The sequence below is a fragment of the Pholis gunnellus genome, assembly GCF_910591455.1.
Source record: "Pholis gunnellus genome assembly, chromosome: 15".
Taxonomy (NCBI): Eukaryota; Metazoa; Chordata; class Actinopteri; order Perciformes; family Pholidae; genus Pholis; species Pholis gunnellus.
In genome coordinates, this window is record NC_136542.1 from 11592793 (window position 1) to 11613242 (window position 20450).

General features: G+C 40.2%; 4 protein-coding genes across 7 annotated transcripts in view; 2 read left to right on the top strand and 2 right to left on the bottom strand.

The window, feature by feature from the left end:
• The window catches only part of evla (Enah/Vasp-like a), a 32363-nt gene extending 31201 nt beyond the window's left edge, over positions 1-1162 (top strand). For all 3 annotated transcript variants that reach the window (XM_079174977.1, XM_079174976.1, XM_079174978.1), the window contains one exon: positions 112-1162. In XM_079174977.1, coding sequence (XP_079031103.1) covers positions 112-149 — 38 coding nt within the window. In that variant the 3' untranslated portion in view covers positions 150-1162. The remainder of the gene's footprint in view (positions 1-111) is intronic.
• Positions 1163-1856: 694 nt separating this feature from the next.
• On the bottom strand, positions 1857-7074 carry degs2 (delta(4)-desaturase, sphingolipid 2). The gene is made up of 3 exons (XM_079174975.1): positions 6966-7074; positions 3715-4457; positions 1857-3067 (listed from the first exon to the last, which is right to left on the bottom strand). The coding sequence occupies exons 1-3, from the start codon at positions 7045-7047 to the stop codon at positions 2924-2926; spliced, it is 969 nt and encodes a 322-aa protein (XP_079031101.1). The 5' UTR covers positions 7048-7074; the 3' UTR covers positions 1857-2923.
• A 917-nt stretch (positions 7075-7991) lies between these two features.
• Positions 7992-11629, top strand: yy1a (YY1 transcription factor a). The gene is made up of 5 exons (XM_079174116.1): positions 7992-8580; positions 9504-9654; positions 9802-9862; positions 10048-10206; positions 10451-11629. The coding sequence occupies exons 1-5, from the start codon at positions 8082-8084 to the stop codon at positions 10631-10633; spliced, it is 1053 nt and encodes a 350-aa protein (XP_079030242.1). The 5' UTR covers positions 7992-8081; the 3' UTR covers positions 10634-11629.
• Positions 11630-11679: 50 nt separating this feature from the next.
• tpp1 (tripeptidyl peptidase I) lies at positions 11680-18183 on the bottom strand. 2 transcript variants are annotated; one of them, XM_079174456.1, is made up of 13 exons: positions 18102-18183; positions 17626-17700; positions 17028-17167; positions 16746-16896; positions 16307-16428; positions 16044-16228; positions 15729-15927; positions 15367-15555; positions 14698-14770; positions 14221-14341; positions 13983-14144; positions 13572-13697; positions 11680-13293 (listed from the first exon to the last, which is right to left on the bottom strand). In XM_079174456.1, exons 1-13 carry the CDS (start codon positions 18110-18112, stop codon positions 13153-13155), a joined length of 1695 nt encoding a protein of 564 aa, XP_079030582.1. In that variant the 5' UTR covers positions 18113-18183; the 3' UTR covers positions 11680-13152. The 2 variants fall into 2 exon arrangements, with proteins under 2 accessions (XP_079030582.1, XP_079030583.1); XM_079174457.1 differs by having other exon boundaries at positions 16746-16891; positions 17023-17167.
• Positions 18184-20450: the final 2267 nt, after the last annotated feature.

Genomic DNA, 20450 nt, shown 5'->3' on the forward strand with positions numbered 1-20450 from the left:
TTTTTCCAAACATTTGATACAAACAAATACTGTACATGATTTGCCAAGCATGAGTGCAAAGTTGTTGCTGCTGAATATTTTGATTCTCTAAAAGGTGTTCTTTTGTTGCAGCCATCAGACAAGAAATCGGCAGAATCAGTACATCCTAATCTCATCTGAGCAACAGTAGGAGAGCAAGAGGAGGATGGACATGCAGATGCACAGACACGAGGACCAGGGGAATGTTCTCTCAATGTTTCTGTGACCCTGCGATGCCATGATGCAAGTTGCAGAGATGTTGTGCCAACATTTGAGTCTGCTGGACAGCGAAAAATGGAAGAGAGAAACCGAGAGAAGGGGTTAATGAGACAGGAGAGCAGAATGAGAACAGAAGGATGCTGAAAGAACGATTAAAGGACTGACAAACTCAAACAGAGGATGAAAAATATACTAAAAGAAGAATTGAGGGATGGACGGACATTCGTGCTGAGTTTGGTGTTGTGGTCCTCTCTGTGCACCTATAGACTCAGTCAGCCCAGTGTTGCAGCTCTTTGTTCTCTGTTCAGTCCAAGTCTTAAGAAGAAAATATTTTTGTTTTCTAAGTTTTTACTGTTTTATTATTTAAAAACTGTGGTGATAATGATGATGCTGTTGATGACAATGAGTATTTTATTGATATTATAGAAGGAGAAAGGAATCTTGCACACCATTTATGTCAGCCTTTTATATTTTCTATGATTTGTTTGTTTAGTTCATCCCCAACTATTTCATAATAACAAGCACAAGAGGGCATAATGGTGCTGCAGACTCACCTGCCCCTCGACTGGCATATTTTAAAAACAAAACAATGACCTTGTTCATACTGGTGTTGTGTATGTAACCTTTTCTCTCCAGAGATGTTGGAAAACATCTTAATGTTTTCACCACAATTAGCTACTTAAAATACCTCTTTCCTCCAGACCCGAGGCTTAATGCATCGCAAATGAGCAAATGATGTTTGGCAATTGATCAGATAACACACAATAACAGTCTGCTCTATACAACTCCAGTGTGACCGAGGTTCAACTTTCTCTACCTGTTCAGATGTGCGAGATCATTGAAACTCGGGGATTACTCACAAAACAGGCCGATAACTGTAAATGTGCCACCTGGTTTTACGTAGATATAAAACAATGTAGAACTACATCCTATACTTTGTGAACCTCCCAAGTATGCATGAAACCCCATCTCTATGAATTTGTTTATTTGATTTTGAAAAAAAAAGAAATGAAAAAATACAAACGGTGGTACATTTATCAATGTGGTTTGTTTCCATGAAGATTCCCCTTTCTATATATGAGATGTTGAACTTGATAATGGTAGCAATGTGGTGGGAAAAAAAGGGGGGGTTGCTATGGCAATATGCAAATCTTACCAGAGAAGGATGTGCAGAAAGTGAATGGTAGGCCTATGTGATGGTAGCTAAATGTGTCTTTGCAGAAAGGATTTGGTTCAATATTGGTTGTTGCATTCTATCCACTCTGTCCGCTCTCAACTACGTTCTAATTTAAAAGCTGGAAGTAAATTCATTCAAATAACAATCGACGTGTCAACCATCTACACATTATCCTGCCGAGAGTGTGTGTGTGTGTGTGTGTGTGTGTGTGTGTGTGTGTGTGTGTGTGTGTGTGTGTGTGTGTGTGTGTGTGTGTGTGTGTGTGTGTGTGTGTGTGTGTGTGTGTGTGTGTGTGTGTGTGTGTGTGTGTGTGTGTGTGTGTGTGTGTGTGTGTGTGTGTGTGTGTGTGTGTGTGTGTGTGTGTGTGTGTGTGTGTGTGTCCTTTGTCTGGAAAGGAGACTCAACCACAAAACACAAAGTCATAGTCTTTATATTAGGTTCTTCTTACAAAGATATTTTACTGTTTTTATATATATATATTAGTCATTTAAATAACAACAAAGATCACACTTATCAATCACTACACTAAGATTAAGTTAAGTGGGTGGACAAAATAACAGAAACGACTTACAATACAATAGCTCTGTAGTAAAAATCAGTTTGGTAAAACAGTCTTTAAATTCATGGATCAGAAGTGTTGATTTGCTGTAGGACCAGTGTTCACAAAAAGACTCTCACTGAGAGACTTGCAGAGCAACATGAAATGACCACTGAGTTACTTTAACACCCCCGACAGTTTAAAAAAAAAAAAAAAAAACATTTTGAGACTCCAACTGGCATTTTCTAAATAACTACTTTTTTGCATTATAAACATGTTCCTGTTATTTTGTCCACTCCTCGTAGATGTAATCAAACTGTTTACAGCACGATGAAGCTGCGAACATGCAGAGCGGGGCGTCACTGTAGAAAAGGCTCTTCTTACTGAAAGGTAAGTCTCAATGCTTATTTTCCACCTCAGCGCTGCTCTGAATGAGAGATTTGAAATTATATTCAGTGCCTCGATTCTCACATTCAGAAGGCGTACAGTAATGTGTGTAGTCAGGAAACAAAACAGTTAGTGCCATTTCTGGTAAACCTCATGAGAATGTATGGGACCTGTTCCTACAGAAATGAGGATTGTATTTGTGTTGAAATATTAGCTTTTCATCATTATTTTGCCTTTCTCGGTGCCTTCTGGATAGAAGGAAATGTCATCACAGTATCAGGACAGTGGGCCATGTGCTTATAGCAGGAATAGAGGCATGAATAAATAGTGAGATAATGAAACTAGCTGTATTTGAATTACCGCCCCATTTTCATGCACTTTGAATGTATGAAACTGAAATACGCACATTCAGGACTTTCTGGACAGGACTTATTTAAGATGTTAGATAGTTTACTAACAGTGACAATCATACGGAAGGGAATATAATTGCAATATGAGGATAAGGATATTTCATAGGGGTCCATACATATTTCACTACTGAAATTCACATTTCGGTTCAAAGGAAAATATAATCAGTCACACATCTATTTCTGCTTGCTTAGCTTGTACTCCCGTTTGATTCTGGCGTATGGGCCAATGCTGTCGTCGAACACAAAGTCCCACAACACCCGAATCCAGGAATTGTGTTGAGGCAGTGAGTCGTAATACTCTGCTGCAATTTGCTTTACCTGCCAAAGAAAACATAACGAGTGAGAATTAGAGTGTGTGAAAAAAATAAGAATGTTAATTGGCAAAATGGCACCTTATTTCACTACGACAATCAGATACAGACACAAAGGCTGATAGAAGATATTTAGCGGCTTTGTTCAACAGGAAAACACATTGCACAGTTTCTCTCATAAAAGGACTTTCTGTCAAAACCGTCAGACACAGTTTGGACAGCAGTGACCACAGTTGACATAGCAGGATATTAATGCACTGCTGTTTATGTACAGAATGATAAAAAAAAATAAAAAAATCCTGAAACTGTATCACTTGATAGTCCAAAAAAAGTAAACGAACATAAGCATAAAAGGTTCAATAAAAGCAGCTTCCTGCTGTGTCAATAGGCAGGTATCTCACTTTGGATCTCCTCATGCTCTGGTGGGGCTAGAGAAGCAGCAGTTAATCAATTACAGAGCCCAGCCTTTCATCTGATAAATATTAGCAGCTGATAGAAAATGTGAGTAGTACAGTACAGTAAAGTAAGTAGTACAGGAAGGGCCCCGTCTTATCTGCCCACACCCTGAGAAAAAATCCCTGACAACCTCAAAAGAATGACTTAAGTCCAAAGTTGGAAATTTAGCCATGATCTATCACAAGAACACAGTCTCACCTGAGGTAGTTTACTGCCAGGTATGCTTGGGAAGTCATGGTGCTCCATGTGATACCCAACGTTGAAGGTGATCAGGTTCAGTGATCCATAGTAGGAATATGTCTCGTGTCCCTTCATGAACATGTAATGCTCAGCTATGAAATGTCCAGAGATAGGATGCAGTCCCATACACAGGATAGAACCTGCAATGAGGTAAACAATGGGCTTCATCCCCCATAGATAGTAGATAATTAAGTCTACGGTGAGCTGAATGGCTGCGTTTAGGATCTCCAGCTGACCCACTGGTTTAGGATTGACCACCAATGGGCGAATGGCGTAGAACAAGGGCTGGAGGAAGAGCCACAGGACCTTCCTGGCCGGGGTGCAGAAGAACCATCCCTCAATGTCTGTGGGGATGTCAACATCCAGCTGGTCCCCACCAAGATACCGATGGTGGTCGATGTGGTACTTCTTAAAGGAAGCGGAGTAAGGCAACCCGATGGGCAGGTTGGCCCACATGGCAAACCAGCGGTTCCACTTCGCCAGCTTGTTGCCAAAGGCCACGTTGTGAGAGATGTCGTGGATCGCCAGAGTCAGGGAGTGGTTAACGCAGCCTCCGAACGCGTAAGCCCAGAAGAAGATCCACTTCCAGGAGAGGTCATGGACCAGGTAGCAGGCCAGGAGCTGGGTCAGGACCATGCCCGATACTATCCACTTCAGCTGGGGATCCGGACCCATCAGAGACTTGATCTCTGGATATTTGGCTTGGGAGAGAAGCAGACGGAAAATAGGATGGAAAGGGACGTGGACAGAAATGACGTGATTGTAGGAAAGAAAGGGAGTAGGAAGAGCATTACAGGTAGGAAAAAACAAAAGGTAGTCAAGGGAAAAAAAGAAAATAGATTCATGAGTGTAGTGAAAGGGAAGAGAAAAAGACAGATTAATTAATTTTTTTTTTTTTTTTTAAAACATGATTATGTAGAATGTATAGGACGTTAAATATCCGTCATGAATCCAGCAGGGAAAGTTGTTTAGCAAAACTCATTCACTGTCAATTCTAAAAGTTTGATCTCAACCCATAACTGTGACCCTGTGTAACCCAAAGAACATAATCAAGCATGGTGTATGGTACCAGCCCTTCTCCTGGGAAGGACCTGCTGACTAAAGTCATGTTTAATTGGCAGAGGTGTCTTTTTGCTGAGGGGAATAAAACTGAGTGAGATACAAGGGAGTGGTTCAAACAGTCACCTTTACAAAAAGAGCGAGATATAGTTCATATGACAGTTACAACATAATAGACTCATTCGGACACGCAGGTTCTGATTTGTTACACTGGCCACACCTTACAGACATAATTCAGGATCACAGGGGTAAAGGAGCATATCCCATCATGCATTAGCTGAAGATAGCCATGCACCATCATACACTTTTTCATGTAAATCTGGCCGGCTTCTTTCCTTTCAGCTCATTTGTGTGATGCCACTATGCATGCAAATTGGACCCTCCCTGGTAACTAAAAGGGTTTCACTGCATGTAGGTCTCCCCTTTACTGACCAAACCCTTTTTAAGTTGTTAATGTTAAGCCAATAGGCTGTATGCAAAGATACATCTCCTGCGAATTCCACAGTATGATTTGAACTCTCCTCCAGTGTGTCATTTTATTTTTTTATAACCATGTTTATGGGCTATACATCTTGAAGTGCTGATATTGTAGCTCACTCAACAGGAAAAAAGTGAAATCAATAACAAGACATCATAAAAGACACTGTTTAAACTCCTTAAAGCTGTACAACCACCAATGGATTTCGTCTTCACCGTGTTACAGAGAGACGTGGCATTTCATTCACAAATGAAGGAGTTTTAACTAAAACTTTATTTCAGATTCAACTGCACGCTGTTTTTCAGAGCTACTGCTAAAGAAGGCCATCGGGCAGCGTCACAATCATTCATGATCTGTTTGACCACTACTTTAATGGTAGCCGTTAGGAACGTAAAGTTTACGTCATGCAAGTGGAGCCACAATAGGCTGCAGACATGCCAAACAAGTATCCATTCAATAAAACACAAAGCTGCTTGACAATCAAAATATCCCTCATGATCATTTAAAAAGGAAGTGAGGTTCAACGACCCCTAACACTCAAATCCATCTGCCTCTCCCATCAGAGCAAGGCAGAGGATAATTAAAAGAAAAAAAACACTTTAATAATTCAAGGCCTGGTGGTGTCAAACAACCCATCACCTTTTAGATGTGCTTCTTTCACACCAGAGTGACTATGTGACTGCTGGACAAAGCCAGGATCAAATGTACGTCAACAGGTTTAGATCTTGTTCATCTAAACTGTTTGAATCAAATTACATAATAGATCAAATTACAAAAGCTGACTTATGTTAATACAGATTTGATGCATTTAAAAAGTGAGAAAATAAGAAGGACCATAGCCTACATAAAATACACAGTTTGGACAAATATTCTCTTGCATTAATGATGTCTTGACAACAGACGAGGTTTAAGGCGGTTTGTTGAATAAAGGTTATACTTTCACGGATTCTCGCAGATCCCCCGACTCTCACACAGCCGTTCTCCTCACTTAATGCATAGCACTGCAACTGTTTTTGTCATGCGCAGGGAATGTGTTTTGCCCGGAGGCATTGTCAACTGCACCTGCTATCAATATGCTGGTATTGTCTTCGAAGTCAGAGAAAATGATGACTGATAACAAGAACAGGTGATAGCCTTGAGTTAGATTTTCAGGCAAAACTCAAATCTGGTATCCAATATTCAATTTAACTTTAGCTGAAAGCCACATTCCCTCCTCCTTTTGACTTTTGCTTACAAAACTGTCATGAAAATACTGCAACTACCGAAATTTGAGTTGAACTGTGAGAAAAGAAAATGTGAGATAAATGTAATATGCTTGTAATGTAAATTATATTGTACTTTTATATATCATTGCCTTTGAAGATCTGCAGTTTAAAATAGAGTTTAAAACAATATTTCTACTTGTGCTTAAAAAGGATTGTGTAACTTGCATCCCCATAGTAAATCACTCGTGTATGCCTCGTCAGATTCTATGTCTCCTCTGCATCCATTGTAGACGCATAGCTCGTTAAGCAACAGCTAATAAACAGGTTTAACCGGCTGCGACCTTAAACAAACTGACGAGAAAAAAATTGGCTGCGCTTCAACTTATTAAACCAACTAACCGGGAATTTAACTCAGCAGTTTTCTCAGTGACAGCAACGATTTTATTAGTTTTTAAATATGATCTTACCCAGAATTTCTTTTCTTCTTGAAGTGTGAGGCTGGTCATTGTAGACCCATTCAAAGTCGCCTCTTCCACCTGTCTTCCCCATGACTAACCTGTCTCTGTCCGAAGCAACCAGCTCTGTGGCGTTATGTGTGTCATCAAACCTTCACAGTATCGGGACACACCCACTCACACTGGCTGCAGGTGTGAGTTGTGATCACAAACTCCTCCCCCCGAGCTGAGCACCTGCTGAACTGTAGGCCATGTAATATTTGGCAAACAACTGCATCTTTACATTCTGTCACGAGAAACAACTGGCATTATACTTCTATGCGATGCTGTGTGGTATTGCACAAGTAATACTCTATTTAAAAAAAAGAAAATACAGTCCATACAGCTTGGAGCTTGCTCTACCAACAATAACGCATAGGTCTACTACTTTTACGTGACACATCTATCTGTTAAATATCAGTGGAATTAATGGAAGGCTGTAAGTGAAACATAGGATAATATTGTAATCCCTACCATTTGCTTTGCTTGTCTCTGTTTTATATCATTGCAAATATATATGTATATTTATTTGCGTTTTGGACAGTGGTTTTTTTCAATTTGAATATGGTCACATGGTCTCAGGAAAATTATAATTTTCAAATTCTATAGAGCAAGCAATTATTCAAATAAACAAACACATTTTGTCATAATATTTGCATACAATATTAAGTGGAACAAATAAAGAAGCTAAAATGATGATCAAGACTAATTTCCACTAGCTTGATTTTTTTTAAACACTATTATTGTATAGCCTATTCATATTATATTACATGTTAGGCTATGATTAATATGATAATAATGTGTTTTTTCTCTATAAATAATTGATTACATATATATTTACATTCATGTTAATATCTTTATGCCCAAGTTTTAAGAATGAAGACGCTGCAGATTTGAGTTTCCCATTTGAAAGGGACTTCGGTGGTCCAAATCACGCGAGACTTGAGAACTAGAGCAGTGTGGCGATGAGAGTACAGTACAGTAGTGTAGAGTTGTTGTAGGAGAGGGAGGAGGAAGGCTGAGTTTAGACAGGAGGAAAAGAGAGAGTGTAAAAATAGCATATAAGAAGGAGGAAATACAACATTTATCATGGCGTCGGGGGACACTCTGTACATAGAAACGGACGGGTCAGAAATGCCAGCGGAAATAGTGGAACTGCATGAAATCGAAGTAGAGACAATCGAGACAACAATTGTTGGAGACGACGGTGAACACCAGCCTATGATCGCGTTACAGCCTCTTGACTCGGATGATCCACACTCGATTCACTCGCACCAGGAGGTGATTTTGGTGCAAACAAGAGAGGAGGTGGTGGGCGAAGATGACTCTGAACTGCACACGGATGACGGGTTTGAGGACCAAATCCTCATCCCAGTGCCTGCCGTGGACGAGGACTATATCGAACAGACTCTTGTTACTTGCGCCGGGAGAAGCTCTTCGACAGGCCGGATGAAGAGGGCTGGAAGCGGAAAGAAAGCGGGCAAAAAGAGCTACATGAGCGGGGGAGAAATGGGCAGAAAGTGGGAACAGAAGCAGGTCCAGATAAAGACTTTGGAGGGGGAGTTTTCAGTGACTATGTGGGCATCGGGTAAGTACAGAGTCTTGAGTGAATTCTTTCAAGCTGCCCCCTCGCTTTGTTCTCAGCGTGTGTGTCGTGTGACTGGGCCCAGCTGGGGCCTTGTCCTCTGCTAAAGTAGGACCTATTTCCCAACTCTGAGCCACTTAAAATCCATTTGAAATGTTTTTGTTTTTATGGGAAGCCATGTTTTATGTGTCGATGGGCGCCGCCATATTTCCCCGGTCTAGAAAGTATGGCGGCCCGAAAAAATGGCGTTTATTTGGCCGACGAAGATGGCGGCGAGTGTGGGAGCGAGTGCAGCTGGCTCCGCTAGGCCGCTGTGGCGCAGTTCAACGGTAACGGCTGTGGTGCCTTCAGGGACCCCTCAGACTTTACACTTCCTTAGAACACATATATGTTCACATTAGATATGTAAAACATTGTATGGTTTCATTAATAAACGGTGACAAATTCCTACAAAACACCATCAACTTCTCAACTTTAATATCGGATAATTGCAAGTTGCAACTTATATTTGTTAATATTTGAAAAGTGTTTCTAAACACGGAAGGGTGAATCTTCCCGTACTATTTCACTCAGTTTATTAAAGGGAGATATTTAAAAGTACCACTTAATTGCAAAGATATGTGCGTGAGTTAGTAAGTAGTAGTAAGTAAAATTAATAATTAGTTTGAGGTCTTTTATTTTCTGCACTATTTATATTTTATAACAACAAAAACATGACACTTGTGGTCTACGTGTTTTTTATACAGACCTTCGAGCCCAAATCTGTATTTCCTGTCCTCTGCGTCTATTCTTAGACAATAAGTAACAGAGTGGCAGGAAATACTCATGAGTATGAAAAAAGTTTTATCTATAATTTACTTTAATCAACGTTTTCCACATGTTCTTGTACTGTCTTCATTATCAACACCTCTGTTCCTCCCTTTCAGATGACAAGAAGGACATAGACCACGAGGAGCAAATCATAGGGGAGAACTCTCCACCAGATTATTCTGAATACATGACGGGGAAGAAGCTTCCTCCTGGAGGAATCCCAGGCATTGACCTCTCAGACCCCAAACAGCTGGCAGAGTTTGCACGGTACAGACGTTTATGTTAACTTTTTCTTGTGATTTGTAGTATTTAACTTAGGGTAGTTATTTTGTAAACACATCTTAGTGTCTGTCTGTTTCAGGAATGTTGATAGTTAAGTGAACAGTCTATAATGATTTCTTATTTCTGATGCAGAATGAAGCCAAGAAAAGTAAAAGAAGATGATGCACCCAGAACGATAGCCTGTCCACATAAAGTGAGTGCGGCGGTTTGTTTATAACACCAGACGAAGGTTAACACACATGAACAGAACCCTACTCAGTTCTACTGTATTCCTTTATTGTTAACATCACCGTACTGAGAACATGCGTGTATTTTCTACACTGTAAAGTTAATATATGTCCCGGGTGACGAGCTTCATCTGGTTTCTCTCCGGCTCAGGGATGTACCAAGATGTTCAGGGACAACTCGGCGATGAGAAAGCACTTGCATACCCACGGGCCTCGTGTGCACGTCTGTGCAGAGTGTGGCAAAGCCTTTGTGGAGAGTTCAAAACTGAAGAGGCATCAACTGGTACACACAGGAGAGAAACCTTTCCAGGTGAGTCCTTTTTTTAAATTTTCGGCGTGTCATATTTCCCTTCTTCTGGAGAAAGCTGCATCATTTTAATGTGCTTTAAAAGAAGGATTTTAATACTGAGATGTAAGCTTTGCCCATCTTGTTTTGTGGAAGAGCAATTCTATACAAACCTTGCTGTTGTCATCTCAAATACCTGCAGTTGAATTCTATCAGTTTTTATCTGTGTGACATGTAGCAGCGTTAACTTGATCTCTCTCGTCTCCAGTGCACATTTGAGGGCTGTGGCAAGCGGTTCTCTCTGGACTTTAACTTGCGCACACATGTGCGTATTCACACTGGAGACCGCCCGTATGTGTGCCCCTTTGATGGCTGCAACAAAAAATTTGCCCAGTCAACCAACCTGAAGTCTCACATCCTCACACACGCCAAAGCCAAAAACAACCAGTGAAAAGACGACGACGTGAACACACACACTGGAGGACTTGACCCGTATCTCCGCTTCTTGACAAACTAATGTCCCGTGGCCTGCTTTGTTGTGAAACAAGAAGTCCCCTTTGTATTATCTCTAGATAAAAGGTTTTTGAGAAATGACCTTTTCTCAGACTTTTTGATAAACTTATGGAGGTTTGAACAAGGAACTCACGAGAACCCCGACCCCCTCAGGCATCTCTCTCTCTCTACTTTGGCGCTACCTGGATGGAACAATTTACGCTTTCTTCTTGTGAAGATGTTAATTCATGGATCTGCACCTAAAGCATATTTATACCGTAGCCATTTAAAAAGTTTTTGCAATAGATGTCAAATTTGCATCAATCCTCAGCAATGACACCTTTTCAATTTTCTACTTTCCCCAAGTGTGCATATTGTACACTGTTTGACATAAGCTCTGTGGTAATGTATGTAGTGAGATTGTCCCCGTAGCTCTTATTAGGTTTCACAGTTTGTTTTAACTCTCCCTTTCCCCTTCATCTGAGTGTGTTTGCGAGGGGGGACTGGGTGGTCTTTGCATATATTCATTTTGTACAATGCAATATCTGAATCATGTAGATAATAGCCATGTGATTTTCAATAGTGATCACCGATTAAAATGTTTTTCTCCCTTGCACTACAAACATTAAAACTGTCATCTGTCCTCTCACATTTTAAACTTAATATAATTCCCTTGTTTATACTATTCAACTGTTCATTTAGAGACAAATACTAGAGCTGCTCAAAAACCTGAATGATGAGGCTATTCGAGGTCACATGTCATCAGGACATTATAAGTAGTGTTTGAGAGGTTCTGTTTAAGCTCAACAAGAATCACATTGGAGTTAACACTGTTGTCAGTATTGGAGATTGCTTCAGCAGTGTAACAATATGTTGATAAAATAATCTCCAGACAATTATTTCCTTGTCTGGTAACAATAAGATCAGTTGTTTGATAAATGACTTCACTGTATACTTCCTCGCTTGGTTACTTTGAGAAACAAGGAAGTGAAACAAATTCTGGTTCTTTTGTTCTTTTATTTTTCAGCACACTGCAAATATACGGTTGACAATTGTATCACGTCTTAAAACTTAAAACTGTACCGCTTGAAAGCGGCACCTTAACGCTGGTAAATTGTAACAATAGTTTAAGTACACAGTCAACTCAGTTTCTGTCTGACATGAGAAACACGAGAGGCCAGGGAGAATTTAAACATGTGCATTAGAAATTAAAAAGGTATTTTTTTTTTTTTAAGAGAAACTCTTTGCTCACTTTGGCAGCTGCAAACTCAAATGTTACTAATTGTACTTCAGTAGTAACACCAATATAATGTCATGGCCCCAGCTAACTTCTTTTCATTATTAAAACATGAACCCTGTAATGCTGGCAGTTATGCATTTAAAAAAGAATTACAATCAATTCATCATTTCTCAGATTACTCACCAATTAATTTCCATTACATTTTCAATTTGCACAAGCGTGAGGTGCATTCCTAAAAACTGCAGCATCCAGATCATCCTAAACAATCCACTGACATTTCCAAGTAAAAATCGATCCTTAATAAACAATGCATTACAGGCAGTCTCACATTAAATACATTGATTTGAGGATTTAAAGATAAAGACATGTGCAACAATGCTGGTGGGTAAAAGCAGCGCTAAATCACTTAACCCACGTTACAGTGCATTTGGTTAGTTTGTAGCTGCACAACAAACCAAAATAAAATCAAGTTTCAAAAGGTCCTGGTAATCTTAAGCTACGTACTGTATGTTCCCGTTTCATTTCAAATACACAAGTGACTTTTATTTTTTAGAATTGCATGCAAATAGTCATTTGTTATTAAATACAACTATAACTTGTACCTAGCTCATCCCTGCAGAGTAGTATGGCAAAGTAGACCAATATTACACTTTGGCCATCATATCCAAACTTCTATCTAATTTCATGCTGAATTGCCTGATCTGGTGAAAATATTGCATAAAGATTCTTATTTGACATCTAACGTAACACTATTAAAATCAAAACCTATTGAAATAGGCCCGTGTGTACATCTAAGATGTGGTTTTTATTATGATTACCCACACTTCCCCTTGCTACATCTAGTGGCATGAATTTAAGGCATAAGATTACTGTTAACACTAAGATACCTGGAAGTGTGTTTGAGAGATCCACTGAGAAATCTGGGTCAGTTAAAAATGCAGTGAACAGCAGAAACAAGCAACTGCAAGTGTAGCAATAAAAATCCCAAACCACCACTATCCCTGACCTAAAATATTTGAGGAAACGGCTTTAAGCCTTTTGGAGAATTGATAAAAAGCAGTCAAGAGTATCCTTACATGCATACGAGTGAAAATAAAAAAGATAAAACAAAAAGGAGGCATAAATCTAAAAAGTGTAGGTATTTCTATTTCACCACCCTGCCTCTGGATTTGTGTAGAGTACCTGCTCTCAGAGCAGACGCCACCCTGTAGGTTTCACTCTCATGGACTGTGGGGGTTTCACTCAGCCAGCAGAGCAGCCAGCAGTGCAGGGTAGTTTGGTGTCCCCCATCCTGTAACAGGATCCCACGATGGTGCAGCACAGAAACCTTTTCCCTGAACCTGTTCGTCCAGACAGCTCAGGTGACAGCCCTCAGTCACCTGGAGATGCAAAGCATTTAGGAAACAGACCACAACTACAAGGTATGTTGACGAAGGGTTTCCCTCTGCTTTCTTTTCACACAAAACCTTATTGAATGTACAAACATAGTCTTGTGTTTTTCATACTGCAAATTCAGTTGTTTTGGATAGTTCTACAGTTTGGTTCCTGTTATTTTATTTTCTGTTCTCAACGGTTCAAACTACATAAATCTAAGTCTGGAAATGAGCTTTAAGGGTCAACTGTATAACGATGTAACTTCTGTAATAACTTGACTTACATCAAACAGAGCTTGTCCTTTGAGCTTGTAGAGGCGAGGGTTGAGGAAGCCCAGGGTGGGCAGGCCCTTCAGCAGCCGCTGGTCATTGATGAGAGACAGCATGCCTCCGACCACAGGGGTTGATGCCTGGAAGGTAGATCAACCGATGAGAGATGCAATAAAGTGACCAATTACTACTAAAAAAGATAACTACTGTATATAGTCTTTTAGGAATGTTTTTTTGGACAGTGAAAATGTGAATAACTTGCTTGCATGTTTAGATTTATTGATATTTTTTGCTCAGTTTACATTGTTTTTGTGCTTTAGCCTTCGTTTTCACTACAGGAAATCATTGTGTGGCTTTGTATCTGTTCTGTCACATTGCCAACGCTCTTCTCACTAAGAAGCTTAACCAAATTTGAGATATTTTACCGAGGTTCCAGACACCCAGGGGACCAGTACTCTGTTCATGACCACCCAGTAGTTATCCGACAGGGCAGCCATGTCTGGATAGGCCCTGCCGCTGGTATTGAAGTACGACTGAGGAGGAAGGGTCGCTGCTACCGTCTTCAGGTACCCATCTACTGCACTGGCCTACAGGAACACAAATACACGGCATCAATTACTGCAATAACTGCGCCTATAAGAGCCGTTGACCTGATATTCTTACCTGGTAGTCGGGCATCTTGAAGACGTTGCTGAAGCCTCCTCCACTGATGTAATCTGTAATCTCATATGTGACTTTAAATGGGTTCTTGAATGATGTTCCTCCTACTGTAGTCACATATGGGCTGGGAACGAGTGACAGGACATAGAGCAATGGATGTTTAATGCTTTTCCCATACCCTTTGAGAGAAGACCTGCACTACACTAGCTACAAAACATATAAGAGCGGGGTTCAATGGACCTAGAAACGTCTGTCTGTTGCACTGAATCAACGTTTTTGCAAAGAATACTGCAGGCTAAATTCTTTTTTGAATTGTATTTCTTTCTAAATTTGAAATGGAACATCCATATGTCTTTGTAGATTCCCATAACACCAATACAAGGCACGTGACAATTGCCCCAGTCCAGTCTTATGCTAATGTGCGTAACTAGTGTCACACAGAAACCTGTCTGCGTTCAGAAATGTAGAACAAGAACATACCTTGATGCAGGAAAACTTGGCCTGAAGGAGTTTTGGCCTTTACCCAAATGTTTGCAGCCTGCACCACTGTCACCTGAATATGAAACAAGATCCGAAACAAAGAGTGATGTCAGAGATGCTCATTAAAACATCAGAGACTTAAGATTATGTAGCAGGTAATCATGCAGCAAGTTCTCTTTTTCCGGTGCCAACATGCCTAGGTTTGTATTTAAAACAATAGAGATGTGATAATGTGCTGTCAATAACAATGAAGCATCGTCACAGTAAGTTGACACCTTGTTTTTTTTTAAAGAAACTATCAGCTCCCTCTCAAGCTGTTGCAAAAAGTTTCAGTTTTCAGTTCCCAATTTGTGGCATTCTTGACATTTGTGTCCACTGAAAACAGGAATTTGTTCTTTCGCTAAACAAACTAGATGAATTAGAAACAAAACCAGAAACTAGTGAGAGGTCGCAGTCATTGCCTTTAACATGAGTGACAGAATGTGACGGTCACATTTTCAAAAGACAACAGGCTGAAACTGTCCTGTAGACAAACCGACACAAACAAAGGCTTTTGTTCGCTCATTAACGGCACTAATTTGCCGACACGGTATATAGATTAAGTGTGGTTTGGGGATGTTGTTGAATGTCTCTGTGTGGATGGGTTCAGCATACTTCCTCCTCACTGACCAGAAGCAAAGAGCAAAGAGATTCCCCTGACGCCAGCCTTCATGAACTCTGTGTTGATGCGCATCATGTATGCAGTAGACAGGCTGTCTTCATCGTCTCCGTAGCTGATGGTGTGAACCCAGGGGAGGTCAGACATGTTGCTGAGCAGAACCATCCACTGGAGGAACGGCTCCTGGGACTCATGACGACCTGAAGGAGTATTCATTGATGCTATTTTACCTTCTAACTTTGCTGAACACTTAGCCTACGATTTAGGGTTAGTGTCTCTAGATTCAACATTATTATTTTTAACTGAAAACAAAGTCAATATCATTTTTCAGTTCTTCACACACACGATTGAAGCCTCAGTCTCTCACACAGACCTTGATTGGTGAAGACCCATGTGGAGATGTTTGCCCCTGTGCTCATGATGTACTCTACATCCAGACTGGCCTCAATACCGGTCTTTCCTGCCCCCTGAGTGCCTACGATCTGGTCCACCTGAGAGAGATGTGTGAAGCTTCTGCCATATATGCCCATGAACTCTGCCAGGTCTGCAGGGCTGTAGTACTGCTCCAGGAACTAAAAGAGAAAGCACACCAAGTTGTGTTGAGAATAGTGTCCGAGCTAATGTGTACATGCCTGACTGCAACACACGCACAGCCTTCTATTATGAACTTATTCTGAGATGGCCACACCTGAGCTACAGCCTGGCTGTTGTTCTGGGCTGTTCCCACATCAGTTGCTGTGAGGTTGTAGCGGGCTCTCAAGATGGAGGGAGTCACTCCCAGGTGCATCCCTGCCTTGGACCGCTTTTGCTTCCTGTTAGACGAGGCTTCGCTGAGGTCCTGCCCTTTAGGAGAGAGGCGGTGAAGCCCTCCAACTGTGGAAACAAAAAGAAAAAAACTAAATATACAGCAATCACAGATGACAGCTGAACACCTTTCGAAATGGTTCTCACCAAAGTCCAGGTGCTGGTGAACATCATCATGAACAGAGTACGGAGCTGATGACCTCACCAAAGAGTGGCCATCCCTGATGTAACGGTGGAACTTGCTGCCTGGAAGCAGCGTCTCTGCAACCCTGAATGCACAAAACAAAAACAACCAGAACTCTTGAGTAAGTTAAATATACTCCAAGAGTGCCTTTGTTTTACTGCTGCCAGTAAATAAAACTAATTGTCATGGTCTAATAACCTTGGCCTAGATTCATGATAGACTGATTTTAACCAACAACCACAGAAAGAGGAACAGTATCACGAGATAAGAGCATGCGTGGGTTACACACAGAGGGAACTTGAGCAGAAAAGGTATTTCTTTTTGTGTCTTAACTGTGTCAAAAGCAAGCAGAAATTACTGTTGAGTAAGCAGAACAAATATTGCTTAAAAAGATATGCTTACTCTGCAGTCATGGTGCACTGTAAAAAGTCCCGAGTGCGTACAGTCAGGCAGTTTGTAATCCCATTACTCTGCAGCCAGTGATGCACCACCTTCTGGGTCAGCTCAGTCGGACGCACGAGGGAGGACACCTCTTCCAGGGTGAGGTACTTACCTGTGGAGGACAAATCAGGATTATGTCTCTGTTGTATAAAAAGGCTTTTGTCTCATCAGTTTGACATTGTTTTAGATCCCAAATCTTTAGAGCTACATGAAGACTACCGGCAATCATCAGAAAGACCCTACCATATTGTGCTGAGTCAGGGTCCGACACCAGCCTGAGTGTTTCCTCTAGCAGGTCAGTGTCTTGCTGCTTCAGGGCAAAGGTCAGCTCCAGCTCCTCTGAGGGGTTAACCTGACCCGCATGAGTCCAGTCGTCTGGGATCCTGAGGAAAGATAGAAACCATGTATTGATATTTTACGATTGATTACTTTGTTGTGTTTTGATGGTTAACTGAACCATTATGCAAACATTCAGAAACATCAAAAGTAATTTGACCATTTCTGACCAACCGAGAGATTTTAAGAGTTCCTAAAGTGTTTCATTCAAAAACAAATTACCAATGAAGTTCACAGGACCTGATTTTTGGACTGGATTTGGAGCCACACTTGGAAACAACAGAAATAGTTCCCTAAAACAACTCGCATACTAGTCGTATGATAATAATTGCAACATTCCTTTTCCATGAAGTTGCAAAGATTTCTACTTTTATGAATGTCAAGATCAGTCTGTATAGAAAGAGTGAGCGAGGCTCGACTATGACATTTCATAAAAAAGGGAACACAAACATGATTTATTAAAAGACAGAGATAAGGAAATGGCTCTCAAGGTGGATTTGCTCACAAGACATCTTGGTCATGTTCCAGATATCCACTCCAGACCAACGAGCTGAACAACAAGGGGATGGACAAGGTCAGCCTGGTGGAAGGAGAAACAAAAAACACTGTAGAACAACATGTACACATGCCGGGAAATATTGAAAACACGTCAGTTATCTGTTATCTCGTGGTAACAACAAAACAAAGCCTCGATGTGTCAGATTACACACATGTCTCAACCCGCAGATAAAGACACACGTAACACTGTTCGCTAACTCTTCATCCATTACAAAAAGAGACGCGCTGTTATTTATAGCAGCCTTAACGTTATGCGAACACTTCAACCCGCTGTGTTAGCTGGCAGCTATCTCTATGTAGGTCACAACCGGTAAACAGAAACGAAACAAAGAGCGACACATTACAAAGTCGCGTTAAAAAGAGTTCGCGCTATCAGAGTGTTCTCTATAAGAATACACGACTACGAACTTCAAAATCACTCACAGTGTGTTCATCGTGTCCTCGGCTGCTTCAGTTGTCGAAACTCAGCTGTGGTGTCTGGCCAGGCTGTATGTATGGACGCAGCAGTCACGTGACATGCTTTCACGTGATTTTGACGTTTCACATTTGTTTTGTTGGTTCATTCGGGAACCTATATTTAAAAATGGGTACGCAGTATAACGTCAGTAGCGCTAGCAGCCATTTGTCTTTGTCTACATTAGGTAGATGCGGATGGAATAGATTCGTGACTCGGACTGCATGTGGCGCTGTGCGCAGATTCAAATCGAGGACATCCTCAAAGGTCCCTTCTCCAGAACTCAGTGACCTGACCTGTGGGTGAGCAGATGTCTAACAGAAACCCCGAAGAACAGAGTAAACAATGCAGCCATGGCCCCCAACCCGAAGGAAAGTGCCATCCCCTTATTGACTCAAGCCATGTAAGAGATTTCAGTTTTAGATTTTTTATAAATTTACGAAACAAAATCTAAAAACCTGCTTCAGCTTTATCATTATGGGTTAGTGAGTGCTGATTTATGGTCAAAAATAGCAATTGTATTCATTTGGAAATACATCTACAGCACAATGAAGTACTAAACTTTCTGGAGGCGCTGTAAAGTGTTTTACAAACACTTGAATATGCTTTTATATGCTTGTACATTTTGGGATATGGGGGTTAAAATAACAGTATTTAAGATATGAACAAAAAGGCTATTAATTGCTCCCATGAGCATCCTTCCCTTTTGAACAACGTCTCCATATTGACTCCTTTAAAACCTGTTAACATTTACCTAACTATCCAGTCTGCAACATGATGCCAGGTTTTAATCCAATTATTTTCAGTTGCACATTTGAAGGCTCTATATTTTCCCTGGTATGATAATATGTCTGAAGAAAAATATTAGGGGAGACCCACTGAAAAACTTCTAAATGAGTTCAGTCCTATGGCATTTATGCAGTTTATGACAAAAAGCATCTCTTGTGTGTAAGAGCCATTTTGTTATTGTTTTGTAAAACCTCCCACCACTTGGGGGCGTGGTGCCGCTGTCAATTAAGCCACAGGTTAATATAATCAGGAGGGTCACGCGATAAAGATGTTGCTGAATAGACGGGAACAAACCGTGACCGTGCGATATTAACTTAAGATAAATGGTGTGATTTCTTTAGTCTATGGTTTAGGAAGTGCATCGTGACAGAGAAAGTGTCTGTCCTCTGTTTATGTTGGAAAAGATGCAATTGTGAGAAATAAAATGCCTATGTTGTAAACTGCACTTCGCTATTTATTGCACCCTCTAAACAAGCAATCAACCGCGTTGGCCTTTTTTTTTAATAAGCAATGGAGTCACTATAGTAAGTTTAGAAAACTCTTTTACTCTTATGTTAAATTTTACATTTAGTTAATTTAGCTATGTCAACCAATCCCTAAAAAGTGGGTTGAATAAAGGGGTAAAAATACAAGAAAATGTATTATTACCACATCATGTTGAGCAAATTTCACAAGACATCAAACGGTATTACTAAACAGAAATGAGTTGCATTTCATGGTTGAAGTTGACTCTATCAACATGAGTGAGTAAATATATATAACTTGTGTCATTTAACCTTACAAGACATTGTCTTACAATACATGCTATACTAAAATTAAGTATAGCATGTCGAAAAAAGTCTAAATACTCACAGTATAGTTATAGTGTGTCATAAAGAAAATGCAAAAAAAGAACAGAAAAAAGAACTTTTATAGTACTTCATAAAAATCTCATAAAAAGTCACAGTAAATTATGCTATAAGAAATATGATTTAAAAAAGTAATAGCATAGCCCGTCATAAAAAGTGTTATAAAAGAAGTCGTATGTCATAAAAAGTAATGATACTGTATGCCATAAATTATCAGACTCATCATGGCGGAAAACACAAGTACTTGCAAGACTTTCCACCGTCTTTTGTAAATGTATTGTTCATTTATTGTGAACGTTTTCAGAATGTACTTTTACTACTTTACACTAAAATAAAAGGGGGAAATTTGGAGGTGTTATTTATGGTGTTTTAGGAAACCCACCAGTAAAATTTAGATTAGGATTAGATGAGAATTACATTTTCGATCTCCACTATTGTTTGGCCCTCGATCAGTGGTTCTCAACTTTAATCCAAGTCTACATGATAAATAATCCATTCTCAGAGTGAGAAAATAAATCCTTCAAATAAAATAATACGAGAAGAAAAACTCTTCTTTGGTTGAGTTGTCTGCAGCACCATGACCTGCGATTAGGTTATTTGAAGATATTGCTTCATTTTGAGTGGTCACAAGCCAAAAAGGTTGGGAACCATTTCCATAGATAATTCTCTTTAAATGTATAA

Excerpts from the sequence above, each read along its gene's own strand:
- degs2 (XM_079174975.1), bottom strand. The coding sequence starts at position 7,047 with ATGGGGAAGACAGGTGGAAGAGGCGACTTTGAATGGGTCTACAATGAC. Across the intron at positions 4,458-6,965 it reads AAGAAGAAAAGAAATTCTGG|CCAAATATCCAGAGATCAAG; the intron begins GTAAGATCATAT and ends TTCTCTCCCAAG. Across the intron at positions 3,068-3,714 it reads CTGGCAGTAAACTACCTCAG|GTAAAGCAAATTGCAGCAGA; the intron begins GTGAGACTGTGT and ends TTTCTTTGGCAG.
- yy1a (XM_079174116.1), top strand. The coding sequence starts at position 8,082 with ATGGCGTCGGGGGACACTCTGTACATAGAAACGGACGGGTCAGAAATG. Across the intron at positions 9,655-9,801 it reads CAGCTGGCAGAGTTTGCACG|AATGAAGCCAAGAAAAGTAA; the intron begins GTACAGACGTTT and ends TTTCTGATGCAG. Across the intron at positions 10,207-10,450 it reads CAGGAGAGAAACCTTTCCAG|TGCACATTTGAGGGCTGTGG; the intron begins GTGAGTCCTTTT and ends TCTCGTCTCCAG.
- tpp1 (XM_079174456.1), bottom strand. Across the intron at positions 15,928-16,043 it reads ACAGCCAGGCTGTAGCTCAG|TTCCTGGAGCAGTACTACAG; the intron begins GTGTGGCCATCT and ends TTTCTCTTTTAG. Across the intron at positions 14,342-14,697 it reads CCAAGTTTTCCTGCATCAAG|CCCATATGTGACTACAGTAG; the intron begins GTATGTTCTTGT and ends ACTCGTTCCCAG.